At 38.2% G+C, this 17,723-nt stretch overlaps 1 protein-coding gene across 2 annotated transcripts in view; it reads left to right on the forward strand.

The window, feature by feature from the left end:
• The window catches only part of CAP2 (cyclase associated actin cytoskeleton regulatory protein 2), a 68,198-nt gene that overhangs the window by 13,934 nt on the left and 36,541 nt on the right, over nt 1–17,723 (forward strand). For both annotated transcript variants that reach the window (XM_058804188.1, XM_058804181.1), the window contains one exon: nt 1,570–1,670. In XM_058804188.1, coding sequence (XP_058660171.1) covers nt 1,570–1,670 — 101 coding nt within the window. The remainder of the gene's footprint in view (nt 1–1,569; nt 1,671–17,723) is intronic.

Consider the following 17,723-nt stretch of genomic DNA (forward strand, 5'->3'; position numbering starts at 1 on the left):
AAAGGGCATTACAGCAGCAGAACTGCAAATAAATCATTCTGTTGCTCTGCACGGCCCACAGCAAATTCTAGTAAATGCTCCTGGGAGTGAGCTGCATTGAATAGTAAAAAATAGCATCGTTGCTTTCTAGTTCTGCATAGGAGAATTTGGTGAACTGTTATGTAAAACTCTGATCTAAAAGGAAAATGTTACAATGAATCTTTTGGAAGCATGCACAGATTTTGAAAAAGAACATAAATGTCCTTTGGAAAGCATCTCCACAGCTAAAACCTTTTGTACATTAGGTCATTTGAGGGGTTTACACACAAACACTTAATATGGAAGAAAGCCCAGAAATTCCTCAGAATTATAGGTGAATGGCATCAAGAGAACAAAAGGAGCCTTGAAATCCCACCTAGCTGGCTAACTACATTTTCTTTTTCACACAGGCCACTGCAAACTCCAGTTGCCAGAGCCTGTCTTTTATTCTGTCATGGAGCCAGATGACTCTTGTGGAATAAAGGGGGCTTTCATAAGTGTGAATTTGGACACAATTGTTATATAGTGCCAAAAGGTTAAAGCAAATTCTCTGGGGAAAGCTTGGTACCTCTTCAGAGCAATCCTCAGGCTTTATTAATGAGGGAGAGAGGCAGGGAAGAATTTTAACCTTGTTCTCTCAGATCCTACATATGTCATAGATTCACATGTGTGTCATTCATGCTGGATCTGGCAAAGGTTCTGAGCATAGACAAGACATGAGGGAGTAAAGGAAGGGTTGGAAAGCATCCAAGGAAAGATTATTTTTGCTATCTTAACAGGTACCACGTAGTGCTAGGTAGAAGCCAGGTGCTTAAGAAACTGAGACTGATCTGCATTTTCTGATTGTTCACCTAATCAGGAAACTGCTCTGTGTACCATATAGAAAATAGCAGCTTTATTCCTCCTTTGTAATGTATAGTATATATAAAGTCAGTAGGGTATGTTGTCTGGAAGACTTGTTTGAGCTTTCTTTACCCAGTGACAGTTTCGCAAGGTGAGACAACAAAACGAGGCGATTACAAAGCCATATCTCACTGCATAAATCTACGGTCAACCCATTCCAAAGACTCTCTTACTGGAAATGGAATTGGTTGCTATTAAAAGCCACCAAACATCACAGAGATATTCAGGAATGGAGTAGTATAAAAATAGTTGTTAAGTACAGTGCAGGTTCTTTTTAGGGGATGATATTTGGTTAAAGTACAATAGGGGAATTTTATTAAGAGAATTACACTCCTCAGGTCCTTTGAAGGGCTGAGAGATGTTTGTTTTAGCACATGTTATTTTAAGACAAAAGAGGCTTCCCATTACATTATACACAGGAAATTTTCTTACAGGTTCCTATTCAAATACTACCAAGAGCAGGATTTTTTCCTCTTCTTTCTATCTAGGACGGAAATAATTTTGCATCCTTTTTCACTGATTTCATTAATCAGAAATGAAGTTACTGAAATCTCCTCAGTTTCTATGATACATCTCCTCCATCTGCTACACATCCTATGCATTATATACTTTATGAACCCATTATAATGGAATGTTCCTCTTCTACAGGCATAGCACCGTATGTGGAGGCCTTTGATAGGCTGCTGAATGGAAGTGTTGCTGAGTTTCTCAGGTACAGCAAGATTCTTGAAGGTGATGTGAAGACACATGTAAGTATTGACTCAGATTTTCCTATGATGGTGGAAGTGTACAAGTGTTGGAATCTGTGTGATCAGCCTTGATTTCTGACTAGAGGGGTATCTTAATAACAGAACAAACTCTTAAGTTATTAATGCTTGTAGTAGAGATCGCCTGGCATTACACACTGAGTACAGTTGGTTCGGGAATGGCACAAAGTTGTGTGGATTCATAAGAAGAGATTGCTTGCCTTCTACAGCACCAAAGTTGAACACCATAAAATGCAAAATATATAAATATTCTCAGTCAAAAGCAATTTGAATAGTTTTATTGGCTGCTGAGCTCTTTGTAGGACAGGAACAATTAAAAACATGTGCCAGCAAATCAGTAGCAAACAACAGGTGGGCCCAAGCAATGATATCTTCCTGTGGTTGTTTTTCTAGGCATGTGTATCATCATTCCAATTAAATATAGAGATTTTGTTCTGGTTGTTTGTTTTATTATTCACATCTCTTTCATTTGTAACAATGTAGCAAACTAAAAATGATTCAGCCATTTAAATGACCTTTTGTTAAAAATATAAGTTGCATCAAGGAAGTACTATGGTATCATTTTCATTATGAGAATACTTTCTAACCTTATGATCTTAACCTTGTGATCCAAACTTGTTTGTGTTGTTTTATTTTTTTAAGCTGGTCTTCCCTAAAATGGGTGGTGATGTAATTGACAAGGGATGGACTCATTTTACCAACAGCTTACCAATATAGATTTGGGGAAAAAAAAAAAAAAACTGAAAGCCATCCCACACACAAGAGAGCTGGGGTCAGTGCAAGCTGGATCTGAAGGAGTGTGATGCTTTTGACTTTTCTAGTAGATCCATGCCATCTGGCCTTCCTCTGTGTGTATGGTTCCCAGTTGATTGCTGCTGCTGCTCTACATAACAAACACTGTGGCCAGAAAAACATGCAGTCCTACAAGCTACTGAGATTCATGTTGCAAGGCCAACATAAATATTCCTATTTATGTCTACTTACAGAGAAAGATGACTGGATTATTTTGTCATCTGTGTTTTTTTCCTCTGGTGTTACATGTTCTGGTTTGTAGGACAGAGTTTCTGACCTAGTTAGGCCTAGAAAACAGGAGGGAATAGGAAGACCAGGCAATCCTAGATGATCTTTGTTTTTCTAAGAAATGCTTCACTCCCTTTCTATTTGAAAAAGGACAGACAATTATACTATAAGCTACAATATATGTACTTTGTTCTTCAGAGAAACTAGAGGAAAATAAATAAATGGGGGTCGGAAGGTTGGAGGAAGAATTATGGACCTAACTGAACAGAGGATTGCTCCCTGGAAAGGATTGATTCTAACTTGGTTTTTACATTCATTAGACGTCATTATTTTGCAGTTGATTTCTCAACAGTTTAGATCTGAGTGATACAAAAATAGTCTTCCTACCAATACTAAGCAGGGAAAGGGATTGCATTAAACATTCTAAATTGCTAAACCCTTTTTAATATACACTATCTGTAAATGTTTAAATCATTAAATCAGTAAGTGTATTAATTTATGCATTTGTCACTATTTCTTACTCATAATTGAGTCCATATAAAAGATTATTAATTATTTGTCAGCCAAGTCTGTGGACAGTCCCTAGCATATTGTTGATGATAGTGTAATGCAAGCTGTGATATGGAGTATTTGTTAGTGCTGTGAGCTTAGACATTGCATTAGCTTTCTTTACATAAAGAAACCGGTGATTCTGATTGCAGCCTACTAAATATTCTGAAATCTTAGATTCTGCATTTACAACGTGGAGCAGACTGTGGTTGCCTTATGCTCATGCTTATCACTGAAGCAACATCTGTGCTTTACCTTAACAAGTGGAACAAGGAGTATTTTTCTTCTGGGTGTCTTATAGACCATGTGTCCTCAGCATTATACTTGCAGCTGCTGTCTCTTTCACATAATGAGCTGAAGGAAGGTTGTATTTTATTTCAAAAAACACCTGTTGCCTTGAAAAACCTCACATACCTGATGGACCAGAATGGTAATATGAGAGAAAGAGAGACTTCATATTATGCTAAAGAAATGAGGGATTTAACATGATGTGTTTTGTGCTGATGGCTCTAATGTTTGTGTGGTTTGTGTGCCTGGCAAAAGGAAGAATTCAGACACAACTGGTATCTGTTGGGGAGCCTTGTTCCTATTTTTTCAGCATGCTGTACTCTAAAAAGTCTGCTGAAAGAGAACAAAACAAACAAACCACAAAAAAGAACTAATAGCTAGCTTCTGGCTCTCTTAAACACAGCAGCACAGTGGGCTTTACAAAGATTAGTTTATCAGAGTCCTGCTTAGGCTCAATCTTGAGAGCAAGATATTTCTCATTCAAATTACAGTACATATAATGGTGAATCTCTGAGGTCAACTGCACTGAAGCAATAAACCACTTTTGAAAAGACAGGGAGAGTGGTTAGGCTTTTACATACTCTATTTAAAGCAAATTACCCTAAACAGCTAAGATCTTTTCCCTATTCTGTCACTGTGGAGTAAAGATCTGGTGATTATATGGATATTTATATGAAATGCAAAGTCCCCTACAGGCCCGGGTTTTATGAAACCACTTTCTGCTGTCCATGTCACAACTAGAGCATGTGAAGTCAGTGAAAGAGTGAAAGTCAGGACTGCTACCAACCAGCTGTCTTTGGCCCGACATACCAGTGTCTTGGAGGCTGTCACCAACCATAACAGGTTGTAACAGCCCTGAAGCTGACTCTCCATACATGCCAACACCAAAAGCTGTCCTTCTGTCAGAATAAAGGAAATTCAAAATCAGTATAAAACAGATTGTGACTCTACAGCATAGGCCATGAATCCAGCACTGCAGAAAATGTGTTAAGGATGGCAAAGAGCTGCTTGTGGAAGACATAGTGTACCTTTAGATTGTGTCCCAGTGAGGAAGCTGGGTTCAAGCAGGTTTGGTGGGCTCTTCACCTTGGCAAACAAAGAAACCAAGACTTTAGAAGGCCAAGAAGCAGGTTTTTGTTATGTGTTTATTATGAATTTCTTCACATTATTTTTGTTTATGTGCTATCTCAAGTGGTGGAATACTTTGGCTTGAATTTGAGTAATGTACTAGATGAGACATCACGATAGGAAGAGAATGTACTGGTTCTACAAGAGAAGGATAGATAACCTCACATTACCATATTTTAGTATTTTATGTGGTACAGAGCAGAGCATAATTGCAGCCTTCTGTCAAACACATAAGCTAATACTTGCCTTTTAAAAAATGTTTATTTGTAAAAATCTTTTAACCTCCCAACCCCACCAGTTAAAAGAACAGATTGTCTGTGTGATTCATTTATGTTCCCTCTTCTCTCATCCAAGCCTATTTATCTTGGAATGGAAAACTATAAAAATATGGATGCCTTTTCCCTCCTTTCTTCCATCAACTTCCAGCTGCTGAAATGCAGAGCTCAAAACAAAAGCTGAAAGAGCTTGGAGCATTCAGAAATGAAGTGGTAGGTGGCTCAGTTGCTCCTTATTGGAAGAGGGTTTGGATGCAATCCATTATATGTATGACTGGCTGAACAAGGTTAGCACCGAGAATTAATTCACAGCACATTATCCAATCTGCAGGAGTTCTCTGTGTGCATGTACTTGTTTCTTATCATGGTGAGCAGAGAAAGCAATGTGCATCCCACAAATGTCATATGCACATACCCAGAGAATTTCTTTATCTCTTACATGAAAGCAGTGACATTCTTCTCTTCTTCCCAGTAAAGTCCACGTAAATAGAGAGCTGAAAGCAGGAGATATGTATTATGAGATATATATGCACTTTGCAGAGTGCCACTCTGGTTTGGATTATCAGTGAAGTTAAAAAATCCTACCTTTCTGGTTTTTTTCAAAAGAGTAGTTATGACACATGAAATAGCTGCATGTTGTCTTTTCATGTGAGAGATGCTGTAGGAGTCAATGATGTTCATAGCCCTGAACTTTGAGCAGAATGTGCTGCTGTCTGTGCTACACCAAAAAAACCCCACTTTTGCACTTATATCTTAGCTTATTTAAATGCAGACTATCAACCCCATTATTTGACTGATTCCTCATTCACAAGGCAGTTTGCTTACAGGGCAACAGAATGCACAAGTGTACTCTCATGTTCATCTTTTGTGCTCAGAGGCTGTGCGGTTTTAGGCATTGTGTTGAAAGTTGAATTAGAGCTCAGAGAAGAGGATGATGTCAACATGCCCAAAGAGAAGCTTGCTGTCAGATTGCCTTTGCATTTCTTTGAGAGGTATTTTCTGCTACGTGGAATAAACACCAAACCAAGGTGCTAGTGCAGGACTGGGTAAAATGGAATACATAACGAAAGAATAAAAAGGTAGATATTTTTGACAGCATACAAAATGCACTCAACTGAGAGCAAGAGTCTTAGAGTCTTAGAGTAGAAAATGGTACTGCTGTCCAGCAAAAGGGAAAATAAAATAAAATCATCAGCCTTGGAAATCTGTCAGTGTTAAAGTTGATTTTGTAATGCTAATTCAGCTATGTTTCTCACCCTATGTATGTACTACAAGATACTTCATAACATGAGCATTAAAGAATGTTCACTTTAATAGAAGAAAGATGGAAATGCAATATATACAGTCTAGCTGAGAGGCTAATTTAGAGGTTAGTTTAGAAAAAACCTGACATTTCTAGAAGTTTTACAACTTTTGATTGCTCTGTTCTAAAGGACAACTTCCCATATGGCCCTAGGGATTGAATCTGGCTTTCAAAACAAGCAGGATTTGTTGAGGCAGGTGCAGTGGTGTGCAGACATACAGTGCTTGTACCTGTTGGACTGTATGACACCTGGTTGGGAATAAAGATGGCTCCTGAGCAAGAAGAACCTGTCCATTCCAAGTCTAGAACACCACCTCCTGAAAGAGTGCGTGTTTTTCCAACAATTATAATGGATCAGGCTGTTGGTTTCTTGACACTGACATTGCAGTAAATACCACTTGTTTTCCTTATGATTTAAAAAGGCAAGGAAGAGATAAAAGTCAAACAAGTATTGAAAAATCAATGCCATGATGGCCAGTACTGAGCTTTGAGTTGTGTATTGCTGGCATGAGAAACATGCACCTGTAAATCTGGTGGGGGATAGGGGTGGGAATATATGAGAATATTCCATATGGCATTTAGTCAGAAACATAAGAAATCAGAAATACAAACACTCAAGGTTGTCAAGAGTTATTCATAACCTGTTTTCATGGGGGTTCTTTGAATGTGGAGTAGTTCCTGATTTAATCCATAAGCACTGATTTCAAAGTAGTGCAGTTGATCAGGGACCATTACAGACCATTTTTGACCAAGGTCTAAAACTGTTTTCCCCTAAAAAGGATATTACATGTATGTGGTTACTCGGTACAATGGGATTTTCTGATCTCCTGAGGATGCTAGAAAAAGATATCAGAATTATTTCAGTGGGTAACTTTATATGCAGTGTGAAAACAAAGAAAAATCCATCATGTTTGCCCAAGAAAATGTTAGATAAGTCACTCTTATGAAAAAAGTCTGATCATGAAGGTTATTTAAATGGCCAGATGAATTCAGAATAATATTCAGTGTTCACACTAGATATAAGGTCCACGTTTTACCAATCAATTTACTTAACGAATGGAACAATTAATCAAGGCATGCATTGCATTTCTGGCCATTTGAAGTCAACGTCAGAACTGATCATATGCTTTAGCTCATGCTAATTTTGCTATCCCTATACAATTTTTCATTGAAGCCCTTTAAGAAAATATTTGAATCAACTGGCAAGAAACCAGTTTTTCTTGGTGGTTTTCCAGGAGAAGCAGTGTACAGACTAGAGGCATAAGAGTTCCACAAGTTGAAAACCACTGCGTCAGCTTAACCAAAAATCATAAGGTGATAAAATTACATGGCTAAAGAGCGAGCTAAATCACAGATGGCTTTAGAGTGTGAATCACCTACACTCAGAGCCACAAATACAGTGTGAGCGTGTCTCTCCATGAACCCGTTGCAAAGCCATTGCCTAGGACACTTGCTGGTATAAAGTCAGGAGAAAACTTCTCAGGGAGAATATATGGAGTTGGCACAGAGCCAGGGTCCATGAGGAAGCCTTGGTAATGACTTTTCTCTCTGTTTCAAAGCAGTCCAGGAGCTAGAGAGCATATAGGTGACAGCCATCTCAGGCACTTAGTGTCACAACTGCTGTGAGGTGTGTGGTTCTCACAGCAGTAATTTCTGGTGAACCACTGCCAAGTTACACTTTCTTGATTCATCAGAAAAACAAAGGCAGCCTCCTTGCTATTGTCATCATCATGAACCTCTTGCGAATGAAAATTCTTTTTACTGGTGCTCATAGTGCTTATATCTCTGGTGAAGATTATGAGTTGGAGTGGTAATATAATTCAAACCTGTTTGGTTCAGTCTGAGAAATACACATCCATGAATGGGTTTTTTTTCCCTTTTTTGTTTTGGTTTTTTTTTCTGTTTTGGGACACATGCTTGAATGATGTCATGTGTTGCTACAGGCTATGAATAAGTCTTTTATTAATTTTCAATCTCATTCTTTTCTGAAGAGCACGTGTACACTCTTTTCACTCATCTGCCTCCCCATCCCTGACCTGCTTTTATTTTGCTAGTTGGTTGCAACTGTTTTGAGTGTATAGAAATGCTGGGCTTGGAAACTGAGAAGGCTGTTCATTGTCGTCAGCAAAAAATCAAACAATGAGCTCAGAATCTGGCTCTTCAGTCAGTTTCTAGTAAAAAGGAGTTCAGTGAATAATGAGAATTAAGCCACAAGGGAAACCAGTGGCTTTGAATGTTGTTTTAAATAAGCTGGGAGTGCTGTCAGGAGTGATGAGGGTATAATGTGGCCACAAACATGCGTTGCCTCTTTTTATCCAGTATGAATTGCTTGATCAATATGGTCACATTTCTGAATGTTGAAGAGTCCATTAGGATAGATTAAACCATGTCACTGTCACTGCTAACTTCTTTTAGTCTACTGACACCCATAAATGAAACTATGTATTTCCACAATTAATCTGCACTGCAAAGCAGTTTAAGTATTGGTGTAGAGTTTCATAAGCTTAATTATGTGTTTTATCCCAGAGACACAGTAAAAAGATTCATCAAGCATCTTTATGTAGAACTTCGAGGCTGAAAGATTTCTTTCTTGTTGCTTTAATACACGTTCTGTTTTTAAAAACACCTTAGTTCAGATCTGCTTTTAAATCACATCCTTGCCTTTCAGAGAGGCTGAGGCTCCCTCTCCAAGTACATGTAGGGTTTTGTTATTTAGCACCTCTGAAAAGGAAAATCTGGTTCAGGTGGGAAGAAATACTAAAATATTATTATAGATGTCTGAGCTTTGAACTGACTTCCATGTTAGCAAATTTTGTTTGGGCGCCTGGGATTCTTTCAAGGCAATGAAAATGGAAGTGAATTTACAAGGAGACAAGTTCTGGCACTTTCAGCCTTTGAGTTGCTTTCAGAGAGCTCAGAGGGACTACTTGCAGAGTGAGGTGGCAATGTCACCAGTTGTCTTGAAGTGTATGAGAGGCAGAACATACAAAAAAGTCTTCTCTATATAAGAACTTATTTGTCCAAGCTTTCTCTCTAAAGGTAGTACAATTTCTTAGAAATCAGTAGGTCTTCAGTCTTTATCAGGCAACTTGTCAGACAAAGTCAAGAAATCAGTTCTTCACAACGGTGCTCAGTGATAACTGCTAGAAGAATATTTCTGAAGTAAAACCTCAAGAAGTGCCGTAACTTTTTTAATTTACAGAGAGAAGCATCTGCACTTCCTAGAACTTATATTTGTTAAATCAGGGACACATCTAAGGCCTGTGAAATTTTAAAGTCTTTTCTGAAATTCCTTTAATATGGATTTGGACCTTCACAGAGAAGGGCTTCTGACAGAAGAGCTGGTGATAGAGAGTGGGGGCGCTCAGCAGCAGCCTCAGGGACAAAGCAGCCCAGCAGAGAAATAACCAGAGTGCCTGCAACCAGCACAGCAAAAGCGTGTTTGTGCACATCACAATGAGACCTGCAGGCCCCGAGATCTCTGTGGTTCTCTGATGTGCTGGCTTACAACATGTGCTCCATGGAGGAAATGTAGGTTTGCTTTTCCTCAGGGAAATGAGGTCTTTCCACAAGTAGTTCCTCAATGCTAGCAACCAGGTCCTCCAAAGAACTCTGAGCTCAGATGTTCATGGGAAAGAAAAAAGGCACCTGAATTTTAAAAACTGTTGATCTTGGTAATAACAAAGTTTAGACTTCATTACTTCAGTGCATTGTATGCAGTTTTTGTTTATTTAAAGAAGTAATGCACTTTTTCAGAGATGCATAATGTAGCTCCAGGTAACAGGAGAAACTAGAGGCTTCAAAGAGCTGTGAAGCGTTAATGTACTCCACTTCCTGTTCTTCAGCCTGATCATGAACTAAGCTGGTTTCCCTTGCCATCACTCTCAGAGAAACATGCTTGGTTTTTTTGTACACTAGGCAGGATGAAGAGCTGTAAGACCTCTCAGGAAGACTGTGGCCAACTTCCTCCCTGTGCAGGTTGGGGTGCTTTCTGTCCACTCTCCCTAATACAGATTACCAAAAAAAAGAAAAAACATTCTGCCATGGCATAATCTTTGACATGTGATACAAAGAATATTCATGTAATATTTTTACTTAAATGTATTCCCCCTGGAAAAGCCTTTCATCTCAGGAGTCCTGGGTTATTTAACAAAATGGAGGCAGGTCAAATCCCACTTATCACTGATTGCTTTTACTCATACTCTAACGCTCATAAAATACAGTATTGACAGTCTTTGGTTATTAGAAGCTCCAGCCAACAATGGTGGCCTGATATTTTAGTGACGAAGAGAAGCCATTTGTTCATATGGTGGTTTTATGCTTGTTTTTAAAATGTTTGGCTCTTTTTATCTGTTGTTTGTTTCTATTGTAATTGCTAATGACATATTACAGAGGCAGAAAATGACAGCACAAATCCTGCACAGCTGACAAACAATTTTGTGGCTTAGTCTGGTCTATAGAGAAACACCAGGGACTAGGTGCTTACATCTAGATCAGGTGCTGCAATATGACAATAGCACCCTTTGCTTCTACTGATGTGGAGGCCTCTAAACGTGGATCCATGGCTGTGTGCTGTGCAATGAGGTGGCAGGAAATCTCCATCAGGTGACTCGGCCCTTGGCAGAAGTCTGCGATGGAAATGGCAAACTTGAATTCTTGAACATTTTCAAAACTGCTCAGAAAAGAAAGGTGGTGTAAAACCACCAACACTTTAGTCTGTAAATAGACCACATCTTGAGTAATGAGTGGACTTCTTATTTTTGTACACAATTCTCAGTATTTTTCTGTAGGGGGATAGAATATAAGAAAATAAAGATAGTGTAGAAAGTAATCTTACCCCTAAGGAGTTGCAGCTGGGCCAATGATCAAAGATTAGGAACAGGCCTGACTTTACCAGGCCACAGCTGTAACCCATGGGAAGAAGAGTGCTATAAAAGAGTGGGATGGCCGGTTGGGAGGGGAGCTGGAGTCAGTTTGCTCTGTTGTGAAGAAGAAGGAGTCAGTGCTCTGAGGAGCTGCCCACGAGAAACACCAAGAAGGTATGAAACTTTTGTGATAGGAGACAACAGTATGGAACCCCTGCAATAACATGACAATGGTTTTCTGTGCTGAATTTTCTGGAACCCCTGACTATCAGTATGTTACATCTGTTCTTGGAACTTCTGTGTAAAAGTTGAAATGAACAGAGGTCAAGAGACTCATATCTTTTTGGCCGTTGTCAAAGAGATTAATGAAGAATTTGTGAATCTGGAAGAAAAAAGCAGTCTGAGCTTTAGGAGAGCATCAGCTAGTCAATAGCTTTGGTCTGGCCTTGCTCTTCCTCTCTTATGGGTGGTGAAGTTTATTTGAGACATTTTTGGAGAATATGATCTCCTATTGCTTCACTTGGCAAAAATAAAGAGCTGCAATGGCCCTAAAGCAAAACATTTATATCCATTTTAAGCAGTGACAGATGAACAAAATAATTGACTATTTCTGCTACTAATATTAATAATTAATTAATTAACAAAGCTGACATTTCAATAGTATTCATTATGTTTTAAACTTAACAGTCCCTTGAAATCAATCAGAAAAGCATGTCATTCAAAACTGAGAGAGTTCAGAGGAAATTGTGGAACATTGCGGCAAACTTTATTGGTGCAAGTGGTGCAGAACATTTATATTCTTTACTCAAGGCAATTAATGTAAAAACAACTGTTGTGTTTTTAAATATCCCTTTTTTCTAATTCATCTGTACAGTTCGTGTTTCAGATGGAGAAATAAAATGACAGCAGCAATTTACCCCAAATGATTCTATTCATTTTACATCATTAATTAGCACTGAGAGATATTAAGGAATGGTATGGTTTGAACTCCACCAGAAGTAAAAGCGGTTTAAGTCACAGTGAAGGTTACTAAAAATTAATGAACAGAGATATGGCTGCTACTCTGAAACAAGTAATACTGTGCATTGTTACATGACACAGTGTTTAATACACTGGCAGATATCAACATCCAAAGAGACCAGCACCCAATTGACAGCACTGATTGATACTGTACAGGCAGTAGCACCGCTGAGAAATGTCAGCTAAAATTCCCTAATATAGACATAGCCATAAAGGCTGAAAAACACCAGAAAACCTCAGTACAGGGCACAGCTAATTGGTGGTAGTCAATGTATCTGTCTGAAAGTAGAAAATATCTCAGGTGGTGTCTGGTATTGTGAATACCAATGGCAAATCTCACACTGACTTTGATTTTTAATTGAATTTCAACCCTGTTTTCTGCATGGACCAGTGAGAGAAAGGTGACAGTTTTTTTCTTTTTTACTTTTTGTTTTCCAGAGTAAAAAGTGCTTTGTTTGTAGAACTGTGACTCTTTAAGGATTGGTCCAGTTTTTAAAAATCTCTATCAGCCAATTAGCTGTTCAAAATAAATACTGTCTATTTCGCTAGCCTGGGTGGTTTCTATAGCAGCCCCATCTTAACTTAAACTCCATTCTTTTTCCATTTCTTTCCTCTCCCTTCAAGCCAGCAGCCACTTTACCACTTCACTTTGAAGAGGCTTTTGAAAGCAAAATAGAAAAGACAAACGGTGTCTCTTCCTCTGGTAGTGCTGCTCCTCTTAGAGAAAGGCTGGGGGCAAAGAAGCTACATCTGTAGTTTTCATTTGCAGAAATGAAAACTACAGGCAGTCACTGTGTCATTTGCTAGATACGTAGGACCCGTAATTATTTCTGCAGAAGCTGTATTTTGAACTAAGGACCACTAATCCCCATTTTTCCCTTGTGTCCTCTTTGCTATCTAGAACTGTATTTTGATTTGGTAATTAGCTCTGTTAAAGTTAGCACAGCTATTATTCTCCAACAATAGAAATCCAGTGGATTCTGATATTTACACTGTGCTTTTAAATGCTATGATTTTGAGGAAATGCAGTATTAAATACAATAGCATCTGACAAATTCAATATTATAAGGTCAATAGGGTAATTTTCTTGACTAAAATTTCATAAGGAAATCTTATGTTTGTATCTCTTATTTCTATTTAGTTTTGGGGTTTTTTCAACTAGTGAATTTAAATGTAACTTGATCAGAGTGCATGTGCCTGCTTGTTCTTGTAGCTTGCTTGGCACATAAATAATATTTCTTTATTGGTACTTGGATACCAGAGTGAAGGTCAACTTAGATTGAACAGAACATTTAAAAGGAGAAAAAGGCAGATCATGAACCTACATATGCTCTGTAGAGCTCAACCTCAGCAAAACAAACTGGAAATTTAAGCTTCAGGTCCGGTGCATCTCTGTCTACTCAGTTTGAAATAGTGCAAGTTTGAGTGGAATTTGTACTCATGCTCCTTCAAACAGGTCAGCAGCGTTGTCTTCATTAGACATCTCTCATACAGCCTCTGGCAATTTTTCAAGCAGTGGCTTCTGACAAATATCAGAGATTGGCATTGTGTTATGACAGAGAAGGTTAAACCAGTTGCTATTTAAAAGATTATTTCTAAATACGTATGATTCTTAAATTAACCTCTGCAGGCTTAACTGAGAAGAGACCTGTGCTGTTACTGTAGTGGCAACAGAGAGATCACTCACTGTGGTCAGCCACAGGTTTCCACAGCATGGAACTGGGCTGTCATGGCACACATGTCCAACTTCAGCTCTTCCAGCCACATCAGTCCCCTGAGTTGGCTGTCAAACACACCTGAGGTGAAGGATTAAGATGCATTATTCCACACTCTACCAGTGGGGAAATCGGGGTGGTGCATGGAACACCACATGGTCCTGGAGTTCAGGTCCTAAGTCACAGCTGTCTCCTCCAGCCTCTAGAACAAATTGCTAAAAGCAGAGTAGGAAATGCTGTGAGGAATTTGCTTCCTTCAAAATATTCACCTCATCTGAGGAATCTGATGATTGATGTGTCTGTACGTAATCCCAGGAATGCCAAAAGGATTACCCTAAGTTATCAGGTGTTAATTTTCTGTTGCTCCAGAACATGTCCATTTTTGTCTGCAGATAGATGTGTGCAAGTTGGTGGTGTACTCTATTCTGACAAATTTAATCATGATTCCTATACTAATTTTGGCATTCAAGCCTCATTACTAGAATTTAATGTAACTGAAAGAGTTTCAGCTGATTTCTTCTGTAGCAGTCTTTTGTCTGAGCCACACAAGCTGTTGAGAAAGATGCCCTCTGTTATGTTTTCACTCATTAGTCTTTGCTGGTTTTGAGGGGGGAGGTCTCATGAAAGAGTCACCTCCCTCCAAAATTGTAGCGCTGCCTGCTCAGTTACACAGCCTGGCTGCTAAGCACAAAGAGGTAGCAGTGAAGTGTCACATTTGAAAGACTACTAGAAAGAAGTGGAATGGTGATAGACTGAACTAATGCATTCCTAATGAGAAGAAACTCTTCTGTTACTTTGAAGGGAATGCAGGGAAAGAAATACAGCATGCTCAGAAGCAGTAAAAGTCTGAAAGCTGTTTTTAATGCTGTTGCAGAAAGAAAGAAGTCACTGTGGCAGAATTCTTATAAAATTCTACTTGTAAAATGCAAATACTGTGTTAGCATGATCGTTTTATTAAGATGTACATTCAGAAGTGGGAGATCTGGCTGCTGTGATCCCTACACAGTTAAAAGTTTTGGGAGTGGATAAATTTTGGGCACATAGCCCAAGCCTTGCAATCAATATATAGTCTACTGACAACTGAATGTTTCAAACATTTTGTAATAAATTTTGAATAATAAAAAAAAATGCAAGAAGCCACCATTTAAATGTAGCATTCTTTTGAAGTAACTCAAAAGAGTGTTACCTATGGCTTCTGTGCTTGTGTGCACTCAATTGCACAAAATTTCTTAAAGATTGTTCCCAGACATTTTGAGAAAGTGGCCTTGGCCACACTCTGCACCAGAGGAGAAATAATAGAGTTCTGGAGGAGAAGTGAATCCTGGTTCCACATCCAACAATAGTTTTCACACACATGTGAGGCATAGTCAAGGAATGTCAGTCTTTTAAGAGCATCAGTGTGTATCATCCAATGGTCTGTCTCCAGCTCTAAGCAAATTCGAGTGCTTGATCAAAAAGAAATGAACAATGAGACAAGAAATCAGTTGTTACTTTGTACTCAGAGTGGAGGAAAAAATCCTCTTCAGCCTCCATAGTGATCACTGGGATCCCAAAAGTGTGCATTTAATGCAGTGCAGACAAAGTGCCAGACAGACACATTTTTTCAAACCTCATTGATGTTACAGCTCAGTATGTGTTCAAGAACTCAATAAGCAATCTTAACTTTCTATATCTAAGGACTGTTTTCTCATGTTTATGATCTGTTTGATCAGCATTTAAAGCTCTGTCTTAAAATAATGCTGCCTCTTTGGAGGAATTGGAAAGATCCCTTCTGAACTTTTTGCATTGTTGGAAATCTTATAAATTTGAGACCATATTTACTCATGGCCCAGTTTTCAGACCTGTGATTATGTGCTGACACTACCATTTTCTTCATTCTCTAGTTGCATTGTCTATGAGAAAGAATTGTCATATTCCTCAGCCACTTTCTTGCTAAGAAAAATAAGTGAAACTTACATTTTCTTTGTGTGACAGATAGTAATTGTTTTAAAAATCCAAGTAGCTTGTTTCAGCATCAACTCTGATTTAAGCTCATCTTCTTTTTAACAAGGTGACTGTTAATTCTGTGCACATAATTCCAGAGGAGATTCTCTCTAATGACACTTCTGTAGATCTGCTAACAATACTTTGCCATATCCTCTGTAGAACTGCATATGTTCTTTTCACAAAACCACCTTCCTGGCATTTATACTTGTATTTCCCAGTTTTCAGCATTTCCATTTAATCAGTTCCATATTTACACTGAGAACTATGCATTGTTTTAAAAAGGTACCAGGGAGGATTGCTAATTTTTTTCCAATTCATATTATCTGTACCAACAAAATTGTCTTATTCTTCTTAAGCGATGAGTGAGTCCTTCTTGACTGTGTTAAAACCTCCTGAACTTGGGTTGCCCAAGAATTTTATGAGTGCACACCTAATTCTTGTTCTTATGACACTAGAAACATATGATTGCTCCTAAAATTAATCCTTGAGGAGAACAACTAGCAACTTTCCTCCTCTCAAGTAACACCATCTGTAATATACCTTATTATTGCCTCTGCTTATCAAGATTCTTATCCAACTGAAAAATTTTAATACTAATTTGTGTCATTTCCACTCAAAGTATGCGTTTCCCATGAGGACCCACAATAAGCATTTTATATGATACCCAGAAATACTAGATCTTGCACATTATCTTTGTGTAAAAAGTAAAGTAATGATTTCAACCATAGGTAATCCCATTGTAGTTTCTCCTGCTTTTCATTTCCATGTATTTTAATCATTTGTTTCAAATCTGGTTTAAATGTTCATGGTGCTGAAGTCAAGCTAACAGTCATGATATCACTTGACTTAACTTCCCTCCCTCTTCTTGGGCATCTTTGCCATTATTGTGTATTTCTGACATGTAGTACTAGCTCCAAATAATATATATTTAAAATATTTTCTGCTTGTGCTTCCATCTGCCAGTGTCTTCAGTAGTCTGGAAAAAAGATAATGTGGACCCAATGATTCTGTCACTGAGCTGTGGATATTTGACTTCCTTTTCAAATAATGTAATTCCCATTGATTTGCCATCATTCTCCTTAGCTACCCTTTCAATATCTTTATGGATATTGACTTCCTTGAAACTGAGGAAGAGCATGTTATTCAGCAGCAGATAATCTATACATCAAAAATAATGTAGACATACCAAACTTGCCCTTCTGAGCAGTGTCAGGGCTTCACTTCATTGCTTTGTTTCTTTATTGTTCCACTAGCTAAAAAAACACATCTTTGTTTTACTTTCCCATGCGAGGTACAGTTCAAAAAAGCTTTTATCCATCACTCCTTTGCTGTATGTGTTACAGTGCTTGAAAAGAAGTTCTGCTTGATAATCCAGGCCTCCTCTCACTCTGTGAGGATTTTGTACCTATTCTTATTATATTGCTTTCATTATTTGTTCATGTAGAGACACTAACCCTTTCCTACAATTTCTCTCTCCTGCCCAGTGCACACAGGTTATTTCCATTCTTAGTGTAAACGCATCCTTTTCCTTCATTGAAGTAATTAAGTTCCTCAGACCAATCATCTTCTTTCATTGATTTTTCTATTTTCTAAAAGTTTGCCTTATACTAAGCCTTAGTTACAGATTTATTTTTATCCATCTTGCAATCTAAGCAGCACTGAATTCATTCATAATCACTTCCTCCTCAGGAATATCAGGTTTTTCTCAGCTGTTTTACAAGGTTCTCCTCACACACACAAACCCCCCCCCCAATCTTAAAATAACTCACACCTTGTTGTTTTATGAATTTCTGTACCAAAAAGAAGTCATCTGAAATGTCTAAGAATATCTAAACCTTGCTATTATTGATTATATTTATGTCTCTGGAAAATTTAGGCTTCCCTTA

The sequence above is a fragment of the Ammospiza caudacuta genome, chromosome 1, assembly GCF_027887145.1.
Source record: "Ammospiza caudacuta isolate bAmmCau1 chromosome 1, bAmmCau1.pri, whole genome shotgun sequence".
NCBI classification, from domain to species: Eukaryota; Metazoa; Chordata; class Aves; order Passeriformes; family Passerellidae; genus Ammospiza; species Ammospiza caudacuta.